This window comes from Pelodiscus sinensis, chromosome 3, assembly GCF_049634645.1.
Source record: "Pelodiscus sinensis isolate JC-2024 chromosome 3, ASM4963464v1, whole genome shotgun sequence".
In the NCBI taxonomy this organism is placed as follows: domain Eukaryota; kingdom Metazoa; phylum Chordata; order Testudines; family Trionychidae; genus Pelodiscus; species Pelodiscus sinensis.
Window position 1 is genome coordinate 44,240,563 of NC_134713.1, and position 19,169 is coordinate 44,259,731.

The window sequence follows — 19,169 nt, forward strand, 5'->3', positions numbered from 1 at the left end:
AGTGTTGGTGAAATGTGACCTGACTGTTCTTTCGTTCAAATGGAAGGGCAGTCACGCCAAATTTTCATGAGTGGCAGTGACCTGATGAACAAGACTGCAGGACCAACACAAATTTGGCCTAACTGTCCCTCTGTCCAGATGGAAAGATTACAACCTAGCATGGGGAGAGTCTGTTTCTGTAAAGCAGAGAACAGAAGACTGCTGAGAACTCAGCTGTTGGCAGCATTGGCTGATGCACTGCTTAGATAAGAGAGAGGAGAAACTCCCTGGCTGAGGGAGACCCATCCTCTCCATGGGGAGGAGGAACAGAAACAGAATTTCTCTCCCTCTCCTAAGGTATACCTTAATTGGTGGTGCCAGCGGAGTAGAGGAAACCAACCAATTTCTTTACCACTGATTCAGGAGAGCTGAAAGACCCTTAACCTAGGAATGCACAATCACAATAACTGAAAATAAAATGTTGTCAAGTCTTATTCCTCTCTTAATGTACTGATCTTCAGCTCCAACTGAGTTTTCCAATGAAGCTGGAAATCTGAAATAGCAACTCAGCAAAACACGTGACCACTGACAATATAGCAAAGAAATGGAAGCTATGGTAGGTCAATTCATACTGTCATGCATATCTCCATATTGCCCTATGTATTTGTGTCAACTATTTGTATGTATTTACCTATCATTCTTATAACAGACACCTAAAACAAACAGTGCTTTTATTTAAGTAAGCAACTGTTTAAATGTTCATTAACCAGGCCAGTTAATATTAATTAATATCAGTTATCATGAAATGGACCATTACCATGTTCTGTGAAATGCTGCAGTGAAAAACGTTTTTTTGTGTGTGCAAAATAAAAAGTTCTTAAGTGATTTTATAAAAAAACCTAATAATTTGTACACATGTAAGAGAATTTCTTCTGACCTTGAAATTGCGTGCTAAATAAATTACCTCGGAGCGAAAATGATGAGTTCTCATTACAGCATCTGGAAGGAAAAGAGAAAGACATAGGACTGCATCTGGCTTAATTTCAGACTTACTTCAGTTAATGGGTTTGATTTCACTGATTGTTTTCTGAAGGTTCTTGAATGAGAGCTGAGTCTCCAAGCACAACTTGCATCAGGCGTTTATATTTAATTCATATGCTGGAAGTGGCTGGTGAAGTTCAGTGTACTTGAGAAATCAGGGGGTCCGAGAGAGTCTCTTACTTTCCTCCCACCAGCTAAGATTTCGTTAAGGGAGGGGTGGAGACTAGGCTGCCGCAGTCCTGGAAGACTCAGCTTGAATTCTCTAAAGCCCCAATAAACTGTGGCTAAGGAGCGCTATGCGTTGTTTTACAAACAATACGCAAGGCAGAAAATGAGCCCGCCTGGGAGGGGAGTTGGGGATTTATTTGTATTTAAAAAGGCTGAAATTCCTCCTTGGCTCCTTCCTTGGAAAGGACGACTCGGCATCTTACCTCGGCTCCTTGAGCGCCCTGAAAGGACGGATTTGATAGGATGCCTCCCTTTCTGGAGCTTGCGGTGCCAGCAGCAGAAAAATAAAATCGTAGCGATGGTCCCCAGGAGGAGCAGGAGCAAGAAGAGGGCACATTGGATGCTGTAAGGTCGCAGCAAAACCAAGAACGCGGCGGCGATCATGGTTCAAGCGCGTGGGTGCGGGGCTGAGCTTGGCGCGCAGACACCAGCGCGGAGCGGAGAGGGGCAGATTTCTTAGCGAGGCAGCAGGCGCAGCATTCTCCGTGCTCCGCGCGCGCCGGAATGGCTGCAGCCAGACACGGCTCCGAGCTGTGCTAGTGAGTTAGCAGCGAGAGGATCTCAGTCCATGACTCAGCAGACGAGAAGGAGGCGGCGGCGGCAGCAGCAACGCGGGTTCCCCCCGGCGGTGGCTTGTACACAGCCGGGAGCGTGAGCCAGTGCGGATGGATCAGCAGCAGCCCGCAGCTGCAGTCCTGGCTTGGAGCGCGGAGAGGGCCCCCGACTTGAGCGGCTCTTGCAGCATTGCGCCGTGCTGCGCACCTCCCGCTCCTGCATCCCAGAAATGCCCTGCTTTAAGACGGCTGCTGACACCGAGGCGATGGCTGCCCATCGCGTGGCAATTTGCAGCAGGGGTGGGAGGAGGCAGAGGAGGAGGAAAGGGGCCGAATCCCAAAGTTTGCTGCTGCTGGCTGCTCATCAGGGGGGTTTGGGGTTTGGAGTTGGCTGGCTGCTGGCTTATGATGACATCACACAAGCTGCAGCTGCTGCAGAGGGGCGAGCGAAAATGGCTGCGGTGAGGTACAGTAAGGAGTGAGGAGGAGGAGGAGGAGGTAGAAGGAGGAGGGTTGCCTTGCAGGAGCCGGGCAGAGAGCGCTGCTCCGCGTGGGGGGCGGCGGCCGCGGGAGGAGAGCACCGCTGAGGGACCAACCAGGCGTGCAGAGAGAAACAACCCGGTGAAGCATCTGCCCGCCGGCTGCTGCCTTCCCCGGGGAGCTGAAGATCTTTCGTTCCTCTTGCCGCTTCTGAAGAGGAGACAAGACGCTGGGACGCCAAACAACACGCAAAAAAAGTGACACGGTGAAGTAGCGTCTTACCCTTCGGTCCTTTCCCGAAAGCGTTGCTTGCTTTAGGCAGAGCCCCGCCTGCGGCTTGGCTCTGCCTTGGGCACGCGTTAAAAGAAGTTTCTTTTGTTAGGGGCAGATTGGTCTTGTGTCGTTTGACACAAAACCTAACCCGTCGGCACTTTCCATCCCCGTGCATGCAGGTTGCAAGATTGCCGGGGGGCGAGCTGCATTCCCAAGAACTTTTATTTGCTCAAGTCTGTTTTAAGCAAATGTTGCGGGGAGGGGGGGAACTCTCACTGGTGTCTGGTATTTTACTGCTACCAGACGTGCTGTGCAATATAGCCTGTAAAGAGCGAATGCAGGGGCACAAGTCAAAAACCGTGTCCTGAGAGATCTATAACGCTATGAATCACTGATACGTGCATTACTGCATTTTGATACCTCATCTTTTGCATGGAGGTTTATTTCTGTTGCCTGCTTTGGTACCATAACCGAGTACCGAAGCGATCGTGCAGTTTGTCCTTCATACAAAATGCCGTTTTTATATTATAAAATACAAGCAACATATACTGTAACAGAACATATAAACATAGTTTGCTAAAACATTTTATATATTAAAACCCCATTGGGAAGTTCCTTGGTGCTGTGGGTTGCTGCAGGAAAATCAGTTATATCAGAATGCCAAATATACTGGCTTCTTGCAGTAATCTGCAATTTGCTGCAGCAAATGTCACCTCCAGTGGTCTTCACTGCACAGTTATGTAGTGGTTAGAAACTAAATGGATCCTATGTACTATTGATGCATATAACAACTATTTTTCAGTATTTGTAATTGAAGGCATAATGCATTAAAATTGTCTTTCAGAAATTATACACAAATACAATACAAATCTCGTGTTTTATATACAGAATGAAAAATGCATCTACATTTTTGTAATATGCAGTAATATTTACCAGTATAATCCTAAAAAGTTATTTTATCTGACTTACATAAACACAATTCAGTGAAACAGTATACAAACTTTTATTAATAATCAAATGCACTTTATATAAATCAAATTGCAGTGCGAGTTATGTATTTTTATAATAAAAGCTGTGTAAAAGTGTGTTTTAGCTGGTCTCGTAGAGTATTATAAATCTAAGTTTATAGAAAGAAACATAATTGTGATTCTTTGAGTAAGTATGGGTAGAATTATCTAGGGAATTCAGCCTATTTATTACTAACTTGTATAACTGCTCAGTCAACTTTTAAGATTGTGGAAATCCATTTTTAGTGGAGCTGTTTTTTCTGGACTCAAACTAATGGTGGGTGGTATGTCTAACCCAGGAAAAGAATACTGCTGGTGTTATTTCAGTTATTACATATTTCATTCCACATTTTTTATAATGTGATTGTTTATCCTGAATTTTTTTGTAGTAACTGCATGGGTTACAGGGACTATAATACATTCTTCATTATCTAGGAAATGACAGATGCTATCAGGTTACATTGCATCATGATGCAACAGTGAAATATTTCCTGATACCGCAGTGCACTGCAGTAAAGGCAGTATTAATGCAGATTACCTGGATATTATTTAAAAGGTTCATGTTGCCTCACTTGAACATGAGACAACTCAATGAAATATCCATTACAGCACAATACCTATTGCTGTGCCTTGCAATATGTTACAGTCATAAAAAACTTTTCATCATTTTTTACTCATCATTGATTTTATGGTAACATGTTGGGAGATCCTAGGAAGAATACAGGAACAGTGATCATACAATATATTGCTATAAATAAGAGCCATGGAATGTAGATATTTTCTCACTATCTCTGGATAGAAATGGGTAGAAGGCATTTGGCAGTAAGTAAGGCTACATTTACAGCTACGAGCTTACCCCGGGCTTCTAGTAGCATGCAGCGTGGCATGGAGCCGAGCGTCAGTGGGGGACTGTGAGTCCCCTGCTGACCCAGGCTCCATTGCATTGAAATTCACAAGAGCCTCTGAATCAGCTGCATGCAGCCCCAGAGTCAGCAGTACTTCCCAGTGGCTCTGGGCTGTAGGCGGAGTTCCACATTCCTCCTTTGAAATGTACAAGAGCCCCAGGAATGTGGAAGTGCCTATCAACTAGACAGTTAACCACTATTTAAGATCCTTAGTGTAGACGCACCCTAAATGTGTAATATTGGTTCATTTTGAAGGCAAAAGCTGTAACTTTATTACTAAGAGTTATTGCACCAGCCTCATATTGGTAACGTGAAGATATTATTTTGCCAAAGAGTCATGATAAATTTCAGTACATCCATTTCTCTTTTGAATTTGAAAAATGTAAAAGGGAATACAATTTGTCAGATAGTGATGGCTGTTGGCTTCAGATCCCCCAGAAAACGGGGTCATTCCCCTCATTTATATTGGCCTTTGCTGTGTCTCTGTCAACATCTATATTATTTAATGATTCTGTCTTTACTAATCATTTTCCTCTTTTGTACAGGAGTTAAAATATTATTCGTCACTTACACTAGTCAAGAAAATTAAGTAATCAAAGGGAGTTAATTTTTAAAAAATGAAAAGAGTATTAGTTATTTAAAAAATATAGATAGAAAAAATAAAATATCTGAAAGATAAAAAACGTTTTTATTTGTACAGCAGCTTTTATACAATCTTCTTCCCAAAAATGCTTTTCAGAGGAGCAATCTTAATACAGGAATGAGCACTAATTCTAGAAGGGGGGGGACACTTCACAAATTTTTGAAGTGCCCCTGTCCCATCCCGGCACTTCCATGCTCCCCCAGACACTGACTGGTCTGGGGTGGGGGAGTGCATGAAGTCTTTGCTCCTACCCCCCAGAGAGGACCCCCAGCTGTTCAGAACAATTAGTGGTTTCCCCTAGGCACCCATGCCCTTGGCCGCAGAAGGAGACTTCGCATGCTGTCTCCACCCCCAGGTCAGTCAGGGCTTGGAGGCAGGAGGAGCATGCAAAGTCTCTCGCTCCCTGCCCCCACCCTGCAGGAGTGAACCGCCAGCGGAACAGGTGGAGGTTTATTCTAAGTGCTGCATGCCTCTTGCAAGGCGGGAGAAGATTTTGAACACTCCCCTGTCCCTGGGCCCTGATTGGCCTGGGGGTAGGAGAGTGATAGGGCGTCCACAGTCCGGATCAACCTGCTTGGTGGGCTGGATCTGACCCGTGGAGGCTCTCTTGCCCACTCCTGTCTTAATACAGTTGCAGTTTTATAATTGGATAGGAGAAGAGAGGCAAAAATAAAGAGAGCAAGTTAAAAGAAAAAAGATTTTCTTTTTTATGTGAGATTTGATATCAGAGGAAGAGTGTTTGAGATGGAGGGATACTGAAAGCTGTTTCAGAGCAAGAGATGCAGGGTAGAATCTCTAAGACCAACGATGGCAACAGTGTGTGAAATGATAGCCATTGCTGAGGCTGAGAAACAAGGTCCTGGAGACAGACTAAAGCAAGTCTGAAGGGTTTTATGAACAAGGAAGCAATTTTGAATTGGAGAGCAGAGCTGGTGTTTAGGATGTGCATGATGTGGCTGTACTTCTTCATATGTATAAGGTTAAAAGTAGCATGGTGTACGTGCTGGAGCCTGGACAACTGACATTTAGTGGAGTCATAGAGAAAGAGAGTTGAACAATCAAGGTGAAAGTAAACAAAGCCGTGATGGGGTAAGATTCAAACTGATGTTTAGAAGAATTGTGTTATGCGTAGCACTAAGAGTTTTACTCACACTGGCAGTGTGGTAGGACAAAGCAAGTTCCAACCAGGAACTCCATGGTTATGGATAATGAAGGCAAATTGAAGTTCAGACTGAAGGAGGGAGATGGGTGGTGTTCGAGGATGGACCCAAGTTGAAATCATTCTCATCAGATAATTTCACACAGTTGGTTTAACCCTTTGCAAAAGAGAGGGGAAAAGTTGTATAGAAAGATTTTGGGTGAGAAGCAAGGCACAGAGGTGTGTCACGTTACTGGATTTTAAGGGGATCAGACAGGTCACTGCTGTACCCGTTGGGGGTTGCACCAAGAGTTGGTATAAAGGGGGCCATGTGAGGTGTCAAATGAGAGCTTATGTTCTACTGATTCTGTATATGCTATTCATGTACTTGTATGATATCTGTGTGTGGAGTTATAAATATGTACTCTATGTTGATGCTGGAAGGTTCTCTGTTTGAGGCAGAGCAATGGGCAAAGAATGTTCAGCCAGTGGCTATGCTAATTAGCAAGGCTCCAGAGACCATAGATCTCTAAGTGCCAGAGACACACCTGAGAAATGTCTGGATACCTGCAAGCCAGCCAGAAAAATGGTTGCTGACTTTGGACACAAGGATAGGTCAATGGACCATATGACTTGCCATGACCTGCTACAGCTTGGAAGACACCAGGAGGGTATATAAGTGTCATATGGCACCCTCCATCTTGTCTTGAGTTCAGCTCCTGATCCCAGATGCAGCATTGCAGGGAACGACGAGCCGGGAAGAACAGTGGACCCATCCTGACATAGGATGTACACCAGAGACTTTTAAGAAAGCAGTTTATAACATCTCTGATAAGAGCATGTATCGAGAACCGAGTGATTCGATGCATGTAATGTATTCTCCTTAACAACCTTACTCTCATGCTTTTCTTTCTTTTAGTAATAAACCTTTAGAATTTAAAATCTAAAGGGATTAGCTCAGCATGATCTTGTGGGTAAAATCTAGAGTGTAAATTGACAGGGACCTGTGGCTGGTTTCATGGGACTGGGAGAATCCAGTCAGGGTAGGTGAGGTTGGGTTCTAAAACCCCTCATCTGTGTGTTAGGCCCAGGGCTGACTGGGGCACAGGAAGAGCTGGAGTGCCAGAGGGGTTTTGCTCGTGGGGCTCCTGGCTGGCCAGATTGGCAGCTGAAGTGCTCGGCATGACTGATTTGTGGCCTGTTTGGGAAGATCTCCAGTCTGGGGCTGTAAGGAGCCCTGAGTTTGAGCAATTTGCCTTGAGTGGACGCCCTCAGCTGTGCCCAGACCTGGCCTGGTCCATCACAGTGGCTCATGGTCAATTGAGCTTTGGATTAGGACCCCACGCTGTCTAAATTTGATTTTTGGGTGTTGAGAGTTTGGTTGGTTAAAGAGCAGCAGAAATGAGTCAGCAACAGTATGAGAGTCTGGACAGAGAGACTGAAGGATTTGTGCTCAGAGAAAGGCATTAACTTTAGGAATAAAGCTACTAAGTCACAGCTGACATCTTAGTTAATGCGGAATGACCAGCAGGCAAGAGAGTGGCTCCCACCAGATGCCACGGATGCTGTTGCAGAAGAAATTAGAAAGCAGCAGGCATTGAAGAGAGTAGAGCTGGAACATTAGAGAGCCCTTGCTGATCTGCGTGGACAGGAGATGGAGGTGGCGGCGGAAAAAGAGAGGGCCCTGGCCGAGATACGTGGAGAGGCGATGGAGGCATCAGCAGAAAAGGAGAAAGCGGCCCACGCACAGTGAACAGAAGAGCTGGCGGCAGAGGAGAATTCCAAGCGACTCCAACTCCAAATACTGAAAGAGCAACATAAGATACAGCAACCAGAGAGCCCACCCCCACTTGCCAACAAGAGTTGGAAAAGGATCTGTCCCATCTACAAAGATAATGAGGATATTGAGGAGTTTTTGGCCACCTTTGAACCTGTTTGCAACATGAACCAGATCCCAGATGACCAGAGCATGCCTGTCCTGATGACCAGACTGACTAGCAAGTTCAGGAGATATTTAATGAACTGGGGGAGTAAGAAGCTTTAGACTACAGGTTTAAAAATTATGCACTGAGCCAATTCCAGGTTACCCTTGAATCCCACTGGGTTAAATTTAGGAGCTTTAAAATGTCCAGTGATTGTACATATGCGGAGTGTGCTCATAAGCTGATGAGCTTTGTTAAAAAGTGGGTTATGGGGACAAAAGCAAATGGGAGTTATGAGAAACTGCTGGATTTGATCATCTTGGAGCAGTTTCTGAATATTGTGCCTGACCAGGTCAGGGCAGCTGTGTGTGATCAGGAGCCTGAGTCAGTCCTACAGGCTGCAGAGTTTGCAGATGCCCATACCCAAAATAGGGCACGGGAAGGGCACAGACCCCTGGGGAAGAATCAGCATCTTTCACCACAGTTTAGATGAAGGAAGGGGTTCAAGAGAAGACCCTGCCCTGAATCTAACAAGGGAGCTCAGAGAAGCCCCAAGAACAGGATTGCTCACCCCAAGGATAAGCAGGCCAAATACTACCACTGTGACAGATCTGGCCATATAAGGCCTGACTGTCCAGACATGAAGAGCAGCTCCAGGCCACTCCATAAGCACCAACCCTGTCATGGTGTGCACACAAGCAGATCATGCAGACCCCAGCGAGGCCTCTGATGCCACCCTGAGTCCAGGTATGAGCACTGCAGTGGCTAATGTTAACCCAATAACCTATGGTGGTGTGGGGGAAGGCAGTGAGCTCACCTGGTATGTCAGGACTGAGGCGTGGAAGGGCAGCAAAGAGTTTACGGGGGAGGCGAAGGTCAATGGAGTCGAATGTAGGGGTTGGCGAGACACTGGCTCTCATATCATGATGGTTAAAGGGCACCTGGTGAAACCGGAGGATATGTAGCCCGGGGAATGTGTGACAATAATGGCATTGTCTGAGTACTCGGTGAGCCTATCAGTGGCTAAAGTCCATCTCGAGTGGGAAGGCTTTAGGGGGCAGGTATTGCTGGCTGGCTGGGATTTGATTCCGTATGAGGTCTTGGTGGGGAATAAAATAGTGGATGTGCCTTGCCAGGTTAATGTGGTAACCAGATCACGGAAGGAATATAAGCCTGAGGTAGATGGCCGTATGTCTGTGCAGGGGAGCAGTGTGTCTGAGACTGAGGATTCTGAGGGCTTATCTGATGCCTCAGAGGTGAGGCTGGAGTCAGAAGCAGGGCAGGGAGAACCCAGGAGTCAGGACATTGCTTCTCTGGAGCAGGTTGCAGGGAATGGCCAGAGTAGATTCCACACTGTGGAACAAGATAAAGTTCTGGGGAGGGGATCATTACCTGGTGATGCTTGGGAGTCTGAACTTGCACACGCTGGAAGTGATTTGTCTGAGGGAGCACAGTGTGAGCAGCCACAGTATGTGCAAGCTGGCAGTTTGGCTGCTGAGAAGAGAAGAAGCTGTCTCAGTCACTAGCTGTGTACCTGAGAATAGCCAGGGGTGCTGTGACAAAGGAGAAACTGTCTCTGATTGTCTGTCTGTCTGTGTAGGAGGAAGGTGCCCCTCAGTCTGTGATGGTTGAGAGCAGTGCTGTTGTCCCAGAGTTGGGACTGGATACAGCTAAGGCCCAGAAAGGGGGTGGCCCTAAGGTTGTGTCTGCTGGGGTGAATGATGCTGTGACTTGGGTAGATCCAGTCAGCATCTTGCCAGAAGATCAGATGGTTCAAGGGCTTATGAGAGAGAGAGAATGATTCCTACCCTTGGTGCTAGGACAGAGAGCCTTGAGGGTGCCAGTCCAGAGAGTTACAAAGAGAAGGAAGATGTCTCTGAGGGTATGTCTACACTACCACCCTAGTTCGAACTAGGGTGGTAATGTAGGCAACCGGAGTTGCAAATGAAGCCCGGGATTTGAATTTCCCGGGCTTCATTTGCATCTTGCCGGGCGCCACCATTTTTAAATGTCCGCTAGTGCGGACTCCGTGCCGCACGGCTACACGCGGCATGGACTAGGTAGTTTGGACTAGGCTTCCTATTCCGAAATGAGGAGTAACGGTAGTTCGGAATAGGAAGCCTCGTCCAAACTACCTAGTCCGTGCCGCGTGTAGCCGCGCGGCACGGAGTCCACACTAGCGGACATTTAAAAATGGCGGCGCCCAGCAAGATGCAAATGAAGCCCGGGAAATTCAAATCCCGGGCTTCATTTGCAACTCCGGTTGCCTACATTACCACCCTAGTTCGAACTAGGGTGGTAGTGTAGACATACCCTGACCTTGGATCTTGTGAGACTGTCTGTGTGCCTGAAGGGGGATTGTCTAGGAATCCACCTGATGGGCCAGAGGTGATCCAGGGAGTAAAACAATCTCAGAAGTTGAGTGTGGCTCAGCAGAGCGATGCTGCTGCAGGACCAGGGGGAGGTGAACTGTTGCTTAAGGAAGCTTGTGGGGAAGAGAGTCCTTGCAGTGTTTTTAGCAAGCAGTTGGCAGGGACTGAAAGAGGTGACAGTGCCTTGCTTGGAGAAGGCATTCAGGAGAAAGCTCTGCCTGTGAAAGGCAACAGCTTGATGTGTGAGACACTTGTTTCAGTAGCTGATGGACAGAAGTTGTCTGTTAACAGTGACTCCACTAGCTTGGATTTAGAAAGATCTAATGTGGATGGTTTTGGAGAGGTCTCAGAGGGATGAAGGATTGTTTCAGATGAGGCAGAAAAAGCCAGAGACTTGGAGCAGTTTGATAACCAAGTGACTGTATGTGACCAGCTTTCTGGGAAGTCAGGGTGTTTGGGACAGGATTGGCAAGCGCTCGGCATGACTGGTTTGTGGCCTGTTTGGGAAGGTCTCCAGTCTGGAGCTGTAAGGAGCCCCGAGTTTGAGCAATTTGCCCTGAGCAGATGCCCTCAGCTATGCCCAGACCCGGCCCAGTTCGTCACAAGGTGCAATTTATAACTCCCTGTCACACATATACACATTATGTGCTGACTCAACAGTACTGGCTATAGGGATGTGAAGTACTAGTTGACTATCCGATAAGCAAGTGCTTATCAGAAAGTCAACTAGTCGCTTCCCCCCCTTGCTGCCTCTGTCGGGGGGAGCAGAAGAGGGTACTTCAAAGCAGCAGCACCGCATGGAGCCTATGGCCAGACCCCAGGCTCCACGAGGCAAGCCAGGGCTCCATGTGGTGCTGCTGCTGTGAAACTCAACAGAGAGCCTGGCATCGGGCTCCCCATGGCGTTTCAAAGCAGTAGTGCCACATGGAGCCTAGGTCCAGCGGGAGAGTCCTCAGCTGATCCCAGGTTCTATGCGGCGCTTTCATTTTGGAAACGTAGCAACAACCCTAAGGCTGTTGCTACACTTCAAAGACAGAGGCACCCTATTAACTAATCAAATAGTTGATGCAAAATGCATTGACTATTCAATTAGTCAGTTAATCGATATTTAACATTCCTAAATGGCTAAGAAATTGGGGTATAACTGAGTTTTTCACCATTTTCCCTGCCCTCTCCCTGCCCCCGCCCTCACCCCCACATGTGGCCTGTAAACCCAAGTCACAGTCTAGCTCAATGGTTCTCAAACTGCAGGTCGGGACCCCAAAGTGTGTTGCGAGTCCACTGTCCTCTTTGCAGGGGGGTCACTAGGGCTGGCTTAGTGTTTCTGGGACCCGGGGCTAAAACCTGAGCCTCACTGCCTAGGGACAAAGCCAAAGTTCTGAGAGCTTCAGCACTGAGGGTGGGGTTCAGGTTGCAGGCCCCCTGACTGGGACTGAAGCCCTTGAGCTTCAGCTTTGAACTCCTTGCCTAGAGAGGTGTGACTTGGACTTTGCGCCTCCCTTCACCTGGAGCACTCGGGCTCAGGCTTTGGTCTCCCCTCCTGGGGTCAGCAGTGAAAGCAACTTAAAATTTCTTACAGGTACTGTCCTACTGCAATTCGGGTCCCTGCCAGATCCTTAAATAGTTCCCTGCTAGTTTTTGCTGCAGCTCAGCCAGCTCTTGCTGGAGCTGCGCACCAGGGCACATCTGTTGACTTTAATCTCTGCCTGGGGTCATGAAGTAATTTTTAGTGTCAGAATAGGGGGGGTCACAGTGCAATGAAGTTTGAGAATCCCTGGTCTAGCTTTTGTTCCTTGATAACTGATACATTGATGAAAGGAGGTGCCCCTTCAAAGATCATCACAGAGCCAGATCAATGAGGGATAAGGGCACTCAGCCTCTCATAGGAGGCTTAGTTAGCATCAGGCTCTGGGTATTTCAGTATATGGTAATAACACTCTCAGCTACAATATGCCAAAAAAGTCACGATTGGCTGATCTGGATGTATGAAATTGATTAGGAAAATATGTTAAAGATTACTGTAAACTTAAGGAAGTGGGAAAAATACAACCCCTTTTCATGTATATTACAATATGGCTTGGGTTCTATGACGTTATTTATTGTATAGTAGGTCTCCGGGGGAGTGTTCGGAGTTTTATTTGGAAAGACCTAATGATAAAGTTTTCTCCGGTGCTACACTGCCAAAATTTGAAATTCTCTGAGGTCTGATTATTCAGCTTTTGCTGAACAGATAAGAAATAAAAACACAAAGCCTGATTTATCATTAGAAGCAGTAAACATTAATAATAATATATCCTTAACTGTACTATAGCCTCTTTAAAAGGCTATTTACCTGGTAGAATGATTCTAATTATTGAATAATTATCTATTTAAATAAAATCTCCTTTGTTCTAGAAAACCTAAAGACAAAAACAAAAATGCTATCCAGTGTGAATTTTTCCAACATTCGCATTGCTGAATAATTGGCATCATTGCACTTTTGTCTTCAATGTTTTATAAATCTTTTCTATGTCACTGTAGCATTTCATTCTTCCAAGAGAGTAAATGGAGGGTTCAATACAGTGCTTTATATGTTTAAAGGGCACGTTACCTCTGCAATCATTAAGTAATTATTTTAACATACCTGTGAGCCCAAGAAACTAAAGCTGAGAGGTTAGGTGATTTGTTCTGACCAAATAATCTGAATACCATACATATACTCATTCTTTCATTCCAGTGTACCTCTGAAAAATCATCAGTACAATGCCGAGGCTTTCCAGATCACACTTTAAAAACCAGGGTCCTATCTACTCTCTGTAGATGTGTCAGGGTAGTTTTTCCGACAGTGGCTTTATGTTGCAAGTTCAATTTTTTCACACACAATTTGTACTAGAATTTTTATACCCCCAATTCAGTTGTTAGCAGACATCTAAATTGTAACACCTTTAACAACCTGATCATTGGTACAGAGGAGAGAGGTGCATTGATACAGATCATGTACCCATAATTCATTTTGTGCCTGCAAAAATATTGGCCTAAGTTGAGCTTTCGCACAGAGAGGTTGGGCTTAGCCCTGCAGAAATTACCACTAAAGATACTATAGATAGAGGTTTGTTTACTAGTTACGTGTGTGTCTGTGTCCTCGGTTAAAATTTGTCCATGCTATACACTATTGTGCTGTGTTCATTTGTCTCAGTTGTCTACTCTGGAGGCAATTGCTCTTCAGTAGTATTATCTGTTTAGAACGGTATATTACTTTGGGATCCATTGGCAAATCATAGCAAATTTAAAATAGAATGTATACCATTTTACTGATTTAAATTAGATTTAATCGGGTATATTGAAACAAAATTTTAATTGTTAGGCAGTACAGGCAGTAACAGTAGCAAGGTATAAAGCTGTAGTCATTACAGTGGGTGGAGTGTGGTCTTCTTGCAAAATTCTTGAAATGCAGATGACACAGATAATGCTCCCTAAACTAAGCCCACAGCCTAGAAAAATGCCTCCCCCATGTCTGTAAATAGGGAAGTTTGTCAGTTAATGTGACATGCTAAGTAGGCAGCTGATAAGAGAAAAGTGACTTCAACACTACAGAGGCTCCAAGAGATTGAATGACAACATGCTTGAAGCTGATCCCCTTTAGCAGTATTGCACCTTCTCATGGTCAGGGGTGTGCCTGCAATGGCCTGCTAACAATTTCTCCCCTTTGAGGCTTTCCCATGACATTCCCACCAAGCAGTCTCACAGGCCCTTTTGACCAGGCTTTACCCATCAGGCCCTTCTGGTCAGGCTTTTATGTGATTTTCCCAATACCCCAAACCAAATCCGAAAACAACAACATAGCATCAGAGGGGTAGCCGTGTTAATCTGGATCTGCAAAAGCAACAAGGAATCCTGAATCCTGCAGCACCTTGTCACCTATCCCACTCTCCCCGTGGTATATGTGGGACGGGGGTTCCCCTCCTAGCAAACAGCAGGGTCCCATCCCAGGCTTACTGTGGGCTCCTTTTCCACCAGGTGGAGCTCTCTGGCCCCTGGGGCTGGGCCTGCCTGGACCCACCTCATTACCAGGGGAGCTGTTTTCCTTATATATACCAGATTAACTAAAAGTCCTGGTCCTACGCTTGCTCACTGCGGTGTGCTTCTTAGTACCATCCACCTGTGTCCCCTCCTCACGGGAGGTTAGTCGGGCCATAGCCCTGTCAGTTTCGAGGACCAGCTCTGACCTTCGCCCCTCTTAGTCCCTCCGTCCACGTACCATGGGGTAGGGGAACTCGGGCCCTCCCGAGCTCTGAGCCCCAGGACCCTCAAAGGTATGGCTACAGGACTGTACCTGAATGGCGAGTCAAACCGACACAGTCACCACCCCTTTCGGGGGTTCGTTATCCATGGCGATTCCCCCATCCTGGGCTTCTGCCTACGGTGGTTAAGTGCTGTGGCGGCGGCAGTTGTCCCTCTGACCTAGTGGGGTCTTCACCATGGCTCCCGGGCGTCAGGGTCCCTGGTGCCCCAGGGCTGGGGCTGCTGATGCCAAGAGGTCACCCACTGGGGGTGTCGCCCCCAGTTCGTCGTCCAGCGACCCTTCCCTGGAATAGCCCTCCTGCGCTTCCTTCCCCCATTCCTCCGGACCCGGCGGGATGGAGGTCCTTCTTCCTGCTGCCTATTCGCTCCACTCTCCTCTTTCTCCACGCCTCTCCCCCTCCAGACACCCTGGCGCCGCATTTAAATTACCCGCTGGGCCGCTGGAGCATGCGCAGCAGCGGCGGGGTGCACTGCCTGGCGCAGCCGATGACGTCAGCACCCTGGACGCGGCAGCACTGCCGCGAGGGGACGACCTCGCCCCGTCACACACCTTATAGACTAACAGATGTATTGGAGCATAAGCTTATGCTCCAATACATCTGTTAGTCTTACAGGACTCCTTGTCGCAACAACATAGCAATTACTCTGCTGGTCTTGGACTCTGTCCTCCAGCATATCCCTTCAATAGAGGCCTCTTGCCTCTAGCAGTCTCACAAAAGCCCCCTTCACCATATCCTGCCTGCCCCCCAGCTTCTTCCTTGTTCCAACTTCCTGCTGATCCTATAGAGGAACTACCTGATTGACCCCATGTGTGACTCCCTTGTAATCAGGATTGGCTAGTCCTAGGCTCTACAGGCCTTATGGGTTAGCCATTGTGTTACGCTCCCTATTCCAACTCCATTAGAGCCTTGCCAGGGCAAATTCTACCTGAAGAGAATTTCCCTTTCTTTCTGCAGTTTGTGTGTTTCCATCCATGTGAATGCATGGTTCAAGCTCTCTCCCCTTTCAGTTGGCTCACCATAATCAAAAGGTTCTCTTTTTTTCTAGGATCTCCTGATGCCCCTCAACTAACTGTTTCCATGTCCCCTGGGAGGGAGCTTGAGCTACCCACACCTTCCTTGTTTCCACATATCCTATCATTTCAGTGCTCACCAGCTCTCCACAAGCTGTTGTCTGAGTCTGTGTACATCAGCCCTCTGGATAACTGTTTGGGCTCTCACTATCCCTGACCCATCACCAGTTTCCCAGACTCTTCTGTCTAGAAAAGTGTTTCTTAAACTGTGTCCCGTGACAAGAGAAAAACAGTTAAAAATGGCCACCCTTAAAGGGACAGGCAACCTTTTTTCCCTCAATAACTTCTCCCCAATCCTCCCCCCCCCCCTTTTTTTTTTTGCTCAATAACTCCCCTCCCCCACAACCACCTTTTTTTTGAGTGTTCCTCATAAAAAAAATATTGTTTGGTGTTCCTCGGTCTTAAAAAGTTTAAGAAACACTGGTCTAGAGCATACCTAACTGTTGCATCTGTCTCACACCCTTTGTTCTTCAGATGGAAGCTAGGCTGTATTTACGGAGTAGGCCAGAACCACTTGTTTTTCTCCTTCTTTTTGGATATGTGGAGTTTATAAACTCTAGCAAATTAATTTTACCTGATACTGACACTTGCCAGACTGTCCTGGGTACTATTTTCCATTCTGGCAAGATTCATTCTGTCTCGCACTCCTCAGACTGATATTCCATATCCCTGTGATCCCAATCTTCAAAAAAGTAAATATTCTGTGTATGACTTTCTATTCCACACCTCAGAAGGGCTCTTCTGCCTCCTCAAAGAGGGGTACCCTAGCCTCCCTACATGGCTAAAACACTCTCCCCTCAAAGTCACATTACATAAGAGGGCAGTTCCTCTGGAAGTGGCTCACTTTCCTTTGCTGAAAACTCATTGCTAGTGTCCATTCCTTGTGGAATTGTTACCAATCAGCAAGAGCAGATGAACGGATGATCACTCTTCTAAGGCACAATGGCCTAGGCTAGTCTTAACTTCCTCCTCCTGTAGACCTCCTCATAGACAAAGTATCTCCGCTACTGGCCTTTCCTCAAAATTTGTGTGGTTCTGTCTGTCCCATTGATCCAATCTATTTGGATCCTTCAGCCTCCAAGTAGGCCTCTGCCTTTTTCACTGCTTCTGGCACTGATGCCAGCTTAAATTGCTTCATTCACATTTAAGCTCCCAGGGGAAGAACTTGCAAGAAATGCTCAAAAACAATTAGGTCCATCATTTTCCCCAGAGAGTTCTTTTCTGGCAGCCACCAGTCAGCCAGGGCCTACAACCTGTTGGGGGTTGGGCTTTCTGCACAAATGGTTTGTTATAGAGTAGTACACTTCTGGTGTCAGTCTTATTCTAAGATGGCTGCTTTCAATTCAGGGTATGAGTTTGTGTGCCACTCAAAAACTCCAAAAAAGTGACTTGTGTAAATATACATTTACTCTCTGGTCAAAAATGGTACCACCCTAGTCAACCAGCCAGCAAGGCAGGGAATTCACTCAAAAGTACAGAGAAAATCCTCAACATTGTCCTCCGACCTCAACTATGCCAATGTTAGGGCAGCCTGCCCTGTCCTTATCCCTTTAAAGGTCTCCAATTACTGCAGAAACTGTTCATCTTGTTGGCATTGAGACTCTTGCTGTAGCTACTGGGTGTGCCTCCTGCAGCTCTTGTTCACTTGGCAACAGTCAGCAACAAGGTCTGAGTCTTTTGCTGTGAATAAGTGGAAAATGTGTTTTGTTTTGTTTACCCCTTTAGTTTCCACTTCCCTTCTTGGTGGGAGGGGAGTTGCAAATCTTGCCAGCCAAACCAATTGTAACAGGATTGCTGTTTACTGAGCACCACCCATGACCAGAGATTCCATTGTAGTGCCCTACTAACCATTTCTCCCTTTTTAGGGCTCTCCCATCACAGTTGCATCAAAAAGTCTCACGGGTACTTCTGTCCAGGCTTCATTCTGCATGTCCTTTTGGCTTGACTTTTATTCCTTTTTCATGTTCCCAATACATCAACACAAATTGGAAACAACAACAAAGCAGTTACACTGCAGGTTTTGAGCCCTGTCCTAAGAGGTGTGTCTTCCACAACTTCCTACCATGCCTCCCATCTCCAGCAATCTCAAAAACTTTCACCAAACTTGCCTTCATTGCATCTTCTCTTTCTCTCTCATTCTGTGGCTTCTTTATTGCTGTTTTCTGCTACTCTTACAGTGGAATCACCTGATCCAACCCTGGTATGGCTCTATTGCAATCAGGGTTGGCTAGAACTAGGCCCTTAAGCCATTAAGGGCAACCCTGTTACACTGACACTTTCCAGGATATGTCTCCTTTATGTTCCATCAAATTATAATGATTTACTTCTGTGCATTTACCGAGTGTAGATTAGTACGAGCTGATTGATCTTTGCTGCTCCAACTCCATTTATCCACCACAGAAGCTTGATTCTGGTAACCAAAAACAAAAGCATGAAAGTTATGTTTTAGTTTTTGGCTTGGCGCCAGGTATATTTTTTCTTTGCTTAACTCATGGTGATCAATTATATCTCCCTACCAATGGTGTTCTGCTATTAAGAGGACTTTTGGACAGGAGTTAGAGAACGGAGCACCTATATTACATAGTATGAAAGATGGAAGAGGGCACATATTTAATCTCCACCAGGTTTAACCTCTTCAGAAAGACTGATCATAGATTCTTCTTAGTAGCCAAATTTTACAGTAAGATAGTGGGATATAGAAAAATGTTTTGATGTTTTCTTCAGAGTTTTATTAATATTTTCAGAACAAATTCTAAAGCAGGCATTTTAGAGAAATGGCTGTTGACTAGTCATTTTTCAAAGTAAGTGCTACATTTATTATATTTTGAGCCTGACTTGTCTGTGGTTAAATTTCTCCTGGTGACACTTCCCTTCCACAGGAAGAACTTTGGAAGGAGCATCTGCTTACTTCTAGTCATGGTGTTAGTCTGGCTGCTGTCTCCATTGGCATGTGGTATTTATGATGACCTTATAGATTTGTGCCTGAGCAAATGCAAGCTGAACTTGTAGACATGACTGTAGACATACCATTATATAGCTGTCAGATACCTATTTATTTACAATATTTATCTTAGTTCTCCATACTAGATAATGTGCTACATCCCTTTTTTTGTAGTTTTGCTAATTTTGCTTGATAATTTCTCTGAAAGTTGATGGATGAAAGCAAACCACTGCATTTCGTAAAGACACCTATCCTTGTCCTTGGGAGTCTGAACAACGTACTGAGCTATTAGCTAAATTGATTATTAATTTTAAAATATTGTTATAAACCTAG

The 19,169-nt window shown here is 45.9% G+C and overlaps 2 protein-coding genes across 22 annotated transcripts in view; one reads left to right on the forward strand and one right to left on the reverse strand.

Moving 5' to 3' along the window:
* The window catches only part of DST (dystonin), a 470,874-nt gene extending 469,107 nt beyond the window's left edge, over positions 1-1,767 (reverse strand). For 11 of the 17 annotated variants that reach the window (XM_014571373.3, XM_075923662.1, XM_075923641.1 and 8 more), the window contains exons 1-2: positions 1,452-1,767; positions 917-978 (exon numbers count right to left, since the gene is read on the reverse strand). In XM_014571373.3, the coding sequence (XP_014426859.2) occupies positions 917-978; positions 1,452-1,632 (243 nt within the window). In that variant the 5' untranslated portion in view covers positions 1,633-1,767. The remainder of the gene's footprint in view (positions 1-916; positions 979-1,451) is intronic. The other 6 variants (XM_006110983.4, XM_025182427.2, XM_075923642.1 and 3 more) reach the window with 1 other exon arrangement.
* A 36-nt stretch (positions 1,768-1,803) lies between these two features.
* Positions 1,804-19,169, forward strand: part of BEND6 (BEN domain containing 6) — a 42,932-nt gene continuing 25,566 nt past the window's right edge. For 2 of the 5 annotated variants that reach the window (XM_075923667.1, XM_075923669.1), the window contains exon 1: positions 2,145-2,547. The gene's annotated coding sequence lies outside the window, so the exon portion shown is untranslated. Of the gene's footprint in view, positions 2,548-19,169 lie in introns of all 5 variants that reach the window. The other 3 variants (XM_075923666.1, XM_075923665.1, XM_075923668.1) reach the window with 3 other exon arrangements.